Source organism: Sinocyclocheilus rhinocerous, unplaced genomic scaffold (genome assembly GCF_001515625.1).
Source record: "Sinocyclocheilus rhinocerous isolate Xijiao unplaced genomic scaffold, SAMN03320098_v1.1 scaffold1223, whole genome shotgun sequence".
NCBI classification, from domain to species: domain Eukaryota; kingdom Metazoa; phylum Chordata; class Actinopteri; order Cypriniformes; family Cyprinidae; genus Sinocyclocheilus; species Sinocyclocheilus rhinocerous.
The window spans coordinates 162794-174707 of record NW_015641045.1 but is presented as its reverse complement, the minus strand read 5'-3'; the positions used below and the strand labels follow the sequence as shown (position 1 = coordinate 174707).

The 11914-nt window shown below is 35.6% G+C and overlaps 1 protein-coding gene across 1 annotated transcript in view; it reads right to left on the bottom strand.

Annotated features, from left to right (window-relative positions):
• The window catches only part of LOC107754415 (inhibitor of nuclear factor kappa-B kinase subunit beta-like), a 31518-nt gene that overhangs the window by 5791 nt on the left and 13813 nt on the right, over nt 1-11914 (bottom strand). Inside the window, exons 5-17 of the mRNA XM_016570851.1 lie at nt 11205-11274; nt 9454-9542; nt 9200-9289; nt 8960-9084; nt 7158-7265; nt 5671-5887; nt 5399-5597; nt 4650-4858; nt 4382-4576; nt 2900-3033; nt 2670-2821; nt 256-317; nt 30-133 (exon numbers count right to left, since the gene is read on the bottom strand). Of these exons, the coding sequence (XP_016426337.1) occupies nt 30-133; nt 256-317; nt 2670-2821; nt 2900-3033; nt 4382-4576; nt 4650-4858; nt 5399-5597; nt 5671-5887; nt 7158-7265; nt 8960-9084; nt 9200-9289; nt 9454-9542; nt 11205-11274 (1754 nt within the window). The remainder of the gene's footprint in view (nt 1-29; nt 134-255; nt 318-2669; nt 2822-2899; nt 3034-4381; nt 4577-4649; nt 4859-5398; nt 5598-5670; nt 5888-7157; nt 7266-8959; nt 9085-9199; nt 9290-9453; nt 9543-11204; nt 11275-11914) is intronic.

Sequence of the window (11914 nt, the reverse complement as noted above, 5' to 3'; positions counted from 1 at the left end):
TGTGTGTGTGTGTGTGTGTGTTGATTTACAGCGTCTCTAAAGCCTCTCCACTCCTCCACGGCTGTCTCTGCAGGTCCACGATATCAGTCTGAAGGGTCATCATCTCCTCCTCCAGCTTATTCACGTCTTCTGTCTGACACACACACACACACACACACACATTACAACGCTAAAACACAGGTTACAGCAGCACAAACATTAGCTATGATCACTGGCACGGCTGACAATATGAAATCACACACACGCTCTTCTTACCTGTCCACAGTCCAGGGCGGTTTGCTCCATTTCTCTCCAGACACTCAATAATTTTTCAGAGGCTGGAAAACATGTAAACAGCCACAGCATGAGCAAATCTACACTTAGTGTACACTTGTTCTGAAAGCAATGCTAAACAGAATTGAGCGCCTGTGTTGTGACTTAAATTAGTCATAAATGCTTAGTATAATGTTTAATTCATTGTTTTCGATAATAAGAACAGAGACAGTTTATATAGTCATTTGTCGGGATGTTCCCCTTTTAAGAAAACATTTCCCATAATGCTTTTTAGTGCTGAGAGTGCGTTGTGAGAAGTGAACTGATGTGTGCGCGCTGCTAAAGTGAACTCAGTAAATCAGTTCTTTTGTTTTAATTCAAGTCGTCAGTGGTCATTATGGCTTGCTAAGCAAAGAAGACATGACAGCCTGTGTGTTTGGTTATGTGTGGAATTTCATACCTATAATACTGTTTCTTCAATATGCAGTACGTACACTGCATGCAAACTAAGTATGCAGATATTTTTCACATGAAATCTGGAAAAACCAGATGACCTACTACTGCTATATCCCTCAATGCAATGCACTGACCCTCCATTTCCAGAGTGACAAGTGAATAGGACAGGATGTCAAGTGCTTATTTTATAATAATAATAATAATAATAATAGTAAAATAATTAGTAGTTAATTAATTCTTTGGAAATGATGTTAAGTGTTTTTAATAATAATAATGATAAATAAAATGAATGAGTTAATTATTTGGAAAGGATATCACATGCTTTTTTAAACTAATAATAATAATAATAAATTATTTGGAGATAATGTCAAGTGCTAATTTAAAAAAAATAATACTTATAATAAAGAAATAAAATAAATTATTTGGAAAGGACATCACATGCTTTTTAAAAATAATAATAACTAATCATTATTTGGAGATAATGTTATATATATATACAGTAATAGAAAAAGATTATATCTCACAATTCTGACTTTTTTTTTTTTTTAGAATTGTGAGAAATAAACTTGCAATTCTGAGAAAAAAGTTGCAATTGTAAGATATAAACTCTGACTTGGAATTCTGACTTACTTTCTCACAGTTCTGAGTTTACATCTCAAAAGTCAGACTTTTTCTCTCTGAATTCTGAGTTTAGACAGTAACTCACGGACGAATCGGATGTTCTCAGGAAGGACACGCGGCGTAAACTGAGGCTCGTAGCTGTAGCAGGAACGGTCAAACAGGAAAACCAGCGGCTCATCTGCCCGCCGAGTGTCCATCATCTAAACAACACAAAACAATCAGGATTATATCAACACTCTAAATAAACTGGGTCAATTAAATCAGCTTGAATTTTAAGAAAGCTGCTGTTCCACCTAGGGCTGTCAAATAAAAATTCGAATTTCGAATATTCGTCGAATTTAAAATTGCATTTGCATTTGAATTTTAGGTGTGCGTCAGGCTGCCTTATCAGTGGCGTACAAAATGTGATGACGATGTAAGTGCCGTTGCTCTATATCCCTCAATGCAATGCACTGACCCTCCATTTCCAGAGTGACAAGTGAATAGGACAGGATGTCAAGTGCTTATTTTATAATAATAATAATAATAATAATAGTAAAATAATTAGTAGTTAATTAATTCTTTGGAAATGATGTTAAGTGTTTTTAATAATAATAATGATAAATAAAATGAATGAGTTAATTATTTGGAAAGGATATCACATGCTTTTTTAAACTAATAATAATAATAATAAATTATTTGGAGATAATGTCAAGTGCTAATTTAAAAAAAATAATACTTATAATAAAGAAATAAAATAAATTATTTGGAAAGGACATCACATGCTTTTTAAAAATAATAATAACTAATCATTATTTGGAGATAATGTCAAGTGCTAATTAAAAAAATAATAATACTTATAATAAATAAATAAAATTAATTATTTGGAAAGGCTATCAAGTGCTTATTTTAAAATAATAATAATACATTAATTATTTGGAAAGGATATCAAGTGCTTATTTTTTAAAATAATAATAATAATTAATTATTTGGAAAGAATGTCAAGTGCTTATTTAAAAAAAAAAAAAATTTATTAATCCGAAAGGATATAAAGGGATTTTTAAAACAATAATAAAATAAACAGATATAAATTAATTAATAACTGATAATCAAAGTGCTTTTGACTATCTTCCTTGCCAATTATTTGATTAGAAGTTAATATATTTTTGCGTAAAATTAGATTCAATTACTAAAAGAACATTTTAATTTCTAAGATGATAACTGGACGCCCCTCACTGAATTAAACATGCAATGTAATGAGGTCATGTAAAACTTTTATAATACTCTTCCACATACTATTTTTAAACAACAATAAGCATTTACAGTGTACACTAGTATTTCATTTTGATCGTGTGTGGTACCGATGCCCGTCGCTCTCTGCTCCTGGTATTTGTCGATGTCGATGTGCAGACTGGTGCTGAAGAACTCCAGCGTGGCTTTTAACCTCTGGTGCATCGACACCATCTCGTTCTTCTGCTTTGACAGCGTGCCGTTGTGTCTGAGGAGACTCATGCTGGAACAGAGAGAGCGAACGGGTCACTTACAGCCTCTCACATCAGCGTTAGCTCGTACAGAGCACTTCTCGTCTTACATGGCGACTTTCTGGCCTTGCTGCAGTCTCTGCCAGTCCTCCTTCAGCGCGCGGATGGTGTGCCACACTTGACCCCACGTGCGTCTCTGGGAGCTGTAGGGCAGCAAGCGCTTGGGCTCGTTCTCTGCGTCACAAAACACAGATTAGTTTAGGCGCCCTTCTTATTTACTGCAGTAATGAACAGTATTGTTATTGTAGGCACTTTAAAATGCCTTGAATGATTTTTGATCATCTATTAGGTGTTATTCAGATTTTTTAGAATGCTTGTTTTCCACCAATCGGTCATGTAAACAAAACCAGCATGGATGAGTAGTATGGTGGGAACGAGTGTAGGAGACCAGCTGAATGAAAATGCTAATTCACTCTTAGAGAAAAGCAGAAATAATGCGGTTTGTCCTGTAAACAAAACATGCTGTGCTACTTTCTGTTTCAGACACGTATGTCACGGAAAAGAGAGGAAGTCAGACCATATTTATGTTTTCAAACAGCCGTTTAAATTTTTGTATTCACTATGGTGTTTATGAAATAATGCCAAATATTTAACTACTTAATATTAATTTTCAAACATTTGTGTACGCATAAATATTTTTACATTTTAATCTGGACTAAAACATAGCAGATAAAACATCTGAAAAAGTTTTGATTCTTTAATATTTTTTTTTATTATTCTGTATTTGTATGTTTTATTGTGTAAATTGTTTATATTTTATTTCATATTTATATTATTTTATTTTATTTTTTTAATGGAAGCATATTTCTACCACATAATATATATATTATTTTGTGTTATATTATATGCCGTTGCTTTTTAATGCTTTTTTTAGCCTATCCAGTTGAACCCACTAGATGCGGCGCTGCTACGTTGTTCATTCAAAATATTGCGGGAAAAACAGAACATCAGTGCGGAGAAGATCTTGTTTACGTCAAAACTGAAACCACGCCGTTCACACACAAAATTCACACAGAATTTTTCTAGAGGGACATCTATCACCGTTGCACTCGCGTCTCACACAAGAGAGCCACATGTTTAGAAAGCCGCGTAAAATTAATGTAAGCTCAACTTTTAAAAAACATGTCTCCAGACTTTATGGCGTTTTTATTTTATTTTCCATCCCACTGCATCTCATGTTTTTAAATGAAAAAAGTACTCTGTGTGATTGGCTTTCGTTCCTTTGTATTAAACTATGCATACATGATGCTGTTTTGTTTATAATCGTTTAAGCAACTTAATTAATTATATTTGGTTTATAAACACTATGCACTTTTTCACAGATAGTCATGTTATTTTATTGCTTTAATAAATGTGCATTAGTAATATTTTGCTCGATGCGCCCTCTTGTGGCCTAATGAGAGAAGCCAAAAGCTTTTTTCACCCTAACTGAAATTATGCCTTTTAAGTTTGAATATAATTCGAATACTGATAAAAATTCAAATTTAGCTTTTTTTTTGCCATTTTGACAGCCCTAGTTCCACCAAACATACGCTATAATCGATTGCACACTGCGTGACGCTGTTGTGCGGCTCGAGCGCAAGCCCCGCCTCCAGCAGCAGCTCCTGATTGGCCGGAGGAATGCGAGCGTCCTGCGCGATTCGCTCCTGCAGGGATGCCACGTCCTCCTGCGGTTGCACCGAATAGGTGAATATTTCAGCAGAGGTCATGTTGAGCACATGGACCAGCTGAGGAGACAGAGACCATCGCATTAGACATGTTTACATGTGACACTGTGATCACTCCATTGACGAGAGCTACCTTTAGATTCAGAATTCGGCTTAATTCATCGAAGCAGAAACAGGAAGCTTTCGGAGAGTCTTTGCTCCCCTCTGAGCTGCCTTCTTTACTGTCCTCTTCCGAGTCTTTGACCCCGTCCTGACTGTCGTGGCTCCGCTTTCTTAAATCTTTGCCCCGCTCTTTAGGTGACCATCTTAGCATCATTTGTAGCCAGCTCTCCAGTTCACCAGCTAACAGTCTGAAACACATAGTTATAGTTTGATTAACTACGTGGGCTACATTTTTATTATGAATTTGTTAAAGTCTGCATGAAATCAAAATTAACAATATTTATTTTGTTAGCGCACATTGCTAGCCTTAAGGTCAACGATTAATCCGTGCAAGTTAATCCTCTAAAACAAATTGTTCGTCTTGGTAATCTTTAATCAAAATCCAGAATGGCACTCCTTCTCTGATGACGTCAGTTTGACGGCTTCGGCAGAATATGCTTAATCACGACCCTCCAACCGTTAGTTTGCTGCGAACGAAAGACGAGAGGAGGAGCTCAAAAACAAAACCCCGCCCTCTACTCAATATTCTTATTGCTTTAATAAATGTGCATTAGTAATATTTTGCTCGATGCGCCCTCTTGTGGCCTAATGAGAGAAGCCAAAAGCTTTTTTCACCCTAACTGAAATTATGCCTTTTAAGTTTGAATATAATTCGAATACTGATAAAAATTCAAATTTAGCTTTTTTTTTGCCATTTTGACAGCCCTAGTTCCACCAAACATACGCTATAATCGATTGCACACTGCGTGACGCTGTTGTGCGGCTCGAGCGCAAGCCCCGCCTCCAGCAGCAGCTCCTGATTGGCCGGAGGAATGCGAGCGTCCTGCGCGATTCGCTCCTGCAGGGATGCCACGTCCTCCTGCGGTTGCACCGAATAGGTGAATATTTCAGCAGAGGTCATGTTGAGCACATGGACCAGCTGAGGAGACAGAGACCATCGCATTAGACATGTTTACATGTGACACTGTGATCACTCCATTGACGAGAGCTACCTTTAGATTCAGAATTCGGCTTAATTCATCGAAGCAGAAACAGGAAGCTTTCGGAGAGTCTTTGCTCCCCTCTGAGCTGCCTTCTTTACTGTCCTCTTCCGAGTCTTTGACCCCGTCCTGACTGTCGTGGCTCCGCTTTCTTAAATCTTTGCCCCGCTCTTTAGGTGACCATCTTAGCATCATTTGTAGCCAGCTCTCCAGTTCACCAGCTAACAGTCTGAAACACATAGTTATAGTTTGATTAACTACGTGGGCTACATTTTTATTATGAATTTGTTAAAGTCTGCATGAAATCAAAATTAACAATATTTATTTTGTTAGCGCACATTGCTAGCCTTAAGGTCAACGATTAATCCGTGCAAGTTAATCCTCTAAAACAAATTGTTCGTCTTGGTAATCTTTAATCAAAATCCAGAATGGCACTCCTTCTCTGATGACGTCAGTTTGACGGCTTCGGCAGAATATGCTTAATCACGACCCTCCAACCGTTAGTTTGCTGCGAACGAAAGACGAGAGGAGGAGCTCAAAAACAAAACCCCGCCCTCTACTCAATATTCCGTTTCAGTTGGAAATACGTCACCATACTGAAATAAAGTCGGAAGCAACTTCCGGTTCCGGCGGACTTTAATATCAGAGTTACTATCATTAACTAAAACTAAAACCATAAAAAGAAAAAAAAATCATTACTTGAAACGAAATAATAAAATATAAAAAATTATAATTATGAATAATTATAAAAAACTATTAAATATAAAACCCTAACATTATTTTATTTAAGCTAGTTGCCAAAGCAATATTTCTCATTTTTGTTTAGTTTAACTTCAAGTACTAAAATAACTAAAACAAAATAATCAACTATATAGACATATTCAAAACTAATAAAATTACAAAAAACAAAATCGTTAAAACTTTGACTAAAATTAAAGTGAAAATATAAAAATAACTCTAAATATTAACAAAAACTATAACAGTAAATCAATGATACTTACTTTCAGTAAAAAGTTTCTGAATAATTTATCTTAACACTAGATTAATTACTGTAAACCTGCTTTATAGTTTAAATTGATGTTGTAATTATAAAAATTTTAATACTAAAAAATATGAAAATGACTAATTTCTGAAACTGAAGAACTTTGCAACATTTTGTTTATTACGATCAGCTGCTTTAACGCAATCTGTATTGTATTAAGTACTATATAAATAAATGTGACTTGATTCCGTTTACTTATTAAGACATTCATATTCTGTTGCTGTAACCAAGTGGGAGAGGAAAAATCTAATTAACCAATAATATCACAGACCGCTTTCATGATCCAATCAAATACTGATGGATAAAATCAAGTCCCGTTCTACATAATTTTACCATTGTATATTCAGTTTCACATTACAGATTGTCATTTAACAGAATCGAATGTATCATAAAAAAAACTGTAACATTTCACATTCTTAGTAACAGATCCACTTGTTCATGTGGCCACGGGACTTACTTGTTGAGGTTGTGAGGGTTCGGGAGGTGTTTGGAGAATCGAACTTCTCCCGTCAGATCCTCGTAAACCACAATATCATCCACTTGTTTCTGCAACAGCTTGCTGTGCCTGAGAAAAAAGAGAGCAGTGAAAGTTCAAGCGAACCTGGAATTATTTTGCAACACACCCTTCAGCGCTGGCGTCAGTCTTGATTTTTCGACGTTCTCAGATGTTATGTTTTAAAAACAGTCCGTGTGGTGAGAATACTGGAGCGTGGCCAATCACAGTACAGAAATCTCTGGAAAAACAAACTGCTGAAGCAGAAATATTATCTTTACTCAAACATAAAATATTAGAACAATAGAGTTTCATGGAGGTTTATGAAGTTTTTTTTCTGAACTCTGGCTCAAGCTGTCAGGTCATGACTTATGAAAAGCTGTGCTTTTGTTTCGTGTCTTGCTGATGGATATAGATACAGAATTTAACCGATCACGCTAAGGCTGATTTACACTGATTTTACACTGGCACTGAATCAAGTACACACATGCCACCACTGGTACATTAGCAAAAAAGAAAGAAAAGTAGTTGTTTTTTTTATATATTTGTGACCTTGGACCACAAAACCAGTCATAAGGGTCATTTTTTTAAAATGGCGGTTTATGCATCATCTGAAACTGAATAAATAAGCTTTCCATTGATGTATGGTTTGTTAGGACAGGACAATATTTGGCCGAGATGCAACTATTTGAAAATCTGGAATATGAGGGTGCAAAAAAATCTAAATATTGAGAAAATCATCTTTAAAGTTGTTCAAATTAAGTTCTTAGCAATGCATATTACTAAACAAAAATGAAGTTTTGATGTATTTACAGTAGGAAATGTACAAAATATCTTCATTGAACATGATCTTTACTTAATATCCTAATGATTTTTGGCATAAAAGAAAAATCTATAATTTTGACCCATACAATGTATTGTTGGCTATTGCTACAAATATACCCCAGCGACTTATGACTAATTTTGTGCTCCAGGGTCACATATATTTAATAAAATTATTATTAATTATTTTATAAATCGTGTAATTTCCACATATCTGCATGTCAGACTTGCTCAGTTACAGTTAACCTTCCTTATCAGCCTGTTTTATTTATTTAAAAGCAGGATAGGAAGCCAGATGCTCTAGAACAGTGGTTCTCAAGCCTCAGTAAATTTCCAAGGCAATTTTTAAAAATAAAGATATTTCTCTTAATTAATCCCCTCAACAAGTATTTGATTTTCTTTGAAGAACCAGGATTCCCACAGTCTTGGAAAACTGATATATATATATATATATATATGAGGAAGCCTCACTGTAAAAGTGTGATTTTTTAGACCTGGAAAAGTCATGGAAATTAATAAAATGGGAATATTTTATAAAGAATGTCATTTTTTTTCTAGTTATGCCAAGCTCTAAAATATTTCATCAAGTAGAAGTTGTGTTTAATATTTTTTCCTCGGTTTAGAAGAGTGGGAATCATGAAGAACATTCATCTTATGAAACTTTTGGAAAACTGAAATTTAATGTATAGAAACTACAGTTTCCAAATATTAAAAAAATTGCAATAATAATAAAAAAGTTTACTATTGAAAAAAATTTCATATTAATTACAGCAGATACATAAATGAAAAATATTATTAGCCTACATGGTGTGAATTTTGTGGACAATGGGGAGCCTTGGAGTCCAAAAAGGTTGAGAACCACTGATCTAACAGAGAAACATCAAATCAGTGTATCAGGCCTTGCAGTGTAAAATTCTGCTACAGACAGCTGAGGGCATAAACACCATTGCACGGGTTGCCAGGTTGGTAGAAAAGGCCTGAATCCTGTGATGCACTCAAACACCAGCGTCCCAAAACTCCAGTAATCCACCGCCACCGTGTACTTCTGCTGTTCTAACAGCTCAGGGGCCTGAGAGAGACACACAGACAGCAGGAGAGAGAAAGAAATGCCTTTATATCAGTATAGATGAGAGTGGGAACAATGAGAAGTCTTGCATTTTGCACAGATGTAATGTCGTACTCACCAAATATTGCAGCGTCCCAACAAACGATGTGCACAGGCTGCTCTGGTCCAGCTCTTTAGCGTAACCCAGATCTATGATCTTATGAACCAACTACAGGAAAAAATGCAGAAATGCATCTTTAATTTAGCAATAAAAGTATAAAAATAGTACCATCTTAATGTTTTCAAAAAACAGTTAGTGCAGAATAAAGGACAATTTTTTATTAAACATTATTGCTTAGTGAAACCGTGTTTTACACTTCTCTCTGCACTCACCCGTTTTTCTCCCTGTTGAAGGACGATGTTTTCTGGTTTGAGGTCTCTGTGAATAATCCTCATCCCGTGGAGGTACGTCAGTGCTGAGGCTAGAGAGAGAGATTTTTAATTAACAACTCAAATATGGCCTTCTCAAATGCTCATGTATTAGTTATATTTACATTGTAATGAGATAATGAATAGAATTTTAGACACAAATGCTTAGCCGACTCGTGCAGGTCCAGAATGTACAGTGTGTGTTAATGTGTTTCCTTCAAATGTCTGTCCTGATATAAAATGTCAACAGTTTAACTCATTTTAACTACCTTACTCAGCAAGATTTCTTCAAACTGTTGCCAAAAGATGAGGAAGAGTCTTATTTTTGTGCAAATATTAAAAGACAAACTGATAGTTTCACCCCAACGTACGCCATTGGTTAAACCAGTGTCACTGCATTTACACTTTTTAGGAAGTCATACAACTAGTGATTTATTTATAGTGGCTCAGATATGTCAAAGTATTTTAACACTGACAAAATAACTCCCGTTCTATAGTTCACCCAAAAATGAACGTTCTTTTATCATTTAGTCAAACATTATTTCTTCTGTGGAAAATGATTTTTGTATTTTTTTCCCCATGACTTTTGCGTTCTGCAGAAGAAATAAAACCATACAGATTTGGATCAACATATGGGTGAGTAAATGATGACAAAAATGGCATTTTGGGTGGACTGTTCCTTCATTAAATCAAAGCCAACACTCTCACTGACTGCCAAAGTGAAATTCCAAGTAAAGTCAGATTATTTCTCTAAAGGCTTCCCAATAAACTCAATAATAAGGTCACATAGCAAAAGCAGTCCATATTACTGAAACCATGACTTACACATCAACTGACAGACAAGCACTAAGTTCACAGAGATCATTCAGAACCGCAATGTTTTGACTGAAGAGCAGAAATTGAACAGGATGAGGCCAGTGACTAAATCCAGGTTTTCACATGATTGTGATTTACCAGGAAAATCTCTGGCGGACCACAGAGTGACGTTAACATAAGAGTTGTGTACGGCACGGTGACATGTATGACCTTTCTTTAGATCCAGTTTGAGCTTGATTGTTCTGGATTGACAACTATTGACTCATTTGGGTCTGTTTTTATTTCTACTGAGGGGTTCTAGGAAACGTTTCTAAAGCAAAGTTGACGGTTAAATGAATCATGGTTAAATTAAGCTAAACATCTCCATAGGCTCCACAGGTTTGGGATGACATGACAGTGAATAAATGATGATAGAATTGCCATTTCTGGATTAAATATCTATTTTAAATCTATAATTTTGAGTAGAGCTCCCACACCATTTCTGATGTGTTTTGTTTCTCCTTTTCTTGCTAAAAACGTCTTACACTCTATAACGTCAGACTGCTTCTCTTGGGTACTGTGAGTTTGTGTGTGTGTAGACATCTGATTGGTCTGATTCATAGTCTCCAGCACTTTCAGCTGCAAATCTGGGTCAGATATTTGACTCGGTTTATATTCTGACATTTACAAGACCAGATCCGACACAAACTCAGCTTCAGCAGAAACATAAACAGACGCAGCCACCGCACAGGCGTTCGGCTCGCATATGTTCACCTGCTCACATGATGAAGGCCAACTAGTCTGGCTGGCCGACTCAAAACTGTGCTGGAAAATCTGAGTTAAACAGCTGCATGTGTTATGTGTGTTGCGAATGGTGGGAATAACATTGGATTTCCATTGGCTGGTGTCTGCGGACTCACATATATCTTGAATCAGTGTCAGTACAGCAGCTTCTCTCATGCCACAGCAGTTCTCAAGCAGGTTCAGATACTGAAAACACAGAGATTCATTTGATGATAACATGCAACTGAATAGAGCTGCACGATTAGCAGAAAAGCGATTTTTCTGATTGCAAGTGCAATTTAAAATGTGCAAAAAAAATTTTTGTGATTACAGTTTTGCTCAAGAGTTTACATACCCACTGCAGAATCTGCGAAAATGTTAATCATTTTAACATTAGATGGTTGGCGCATGTTGTGTTTCCAAATGCAACTTTTGTTTGAAGCAGAATTTACTAAACCGAATTGCTCTGAGACACCAGCGGATAATGAGCTGCTGGTGTGGAAATGAACACAGTGCCATGCTTCACTCTGAAACATGCAGTGTTTAGGATTCTTTGATGAATAAAAAGTTAAAAAGAACACCATGTATTCAAAATATAAATCTTTTCTAACAATATACACTACCGTTCAAAAGTTTGGGGTCAGTACATTTTTATTCTTTCTTTTTTTGAAAGAAATTAAAACTTTTATTCAGCAAGGATGTGTTAAATTGATAAGAAGTGATAGCAAAGATTTATATTGTTAGAAAAGATTTATATTTTGAATACATGGTGTTCTTTTTAACTTTTTATTCATCAAAGAATCCTGAAAAAGTAGTATCACAGGTTCCAAAAAAATATGAAGCAGCA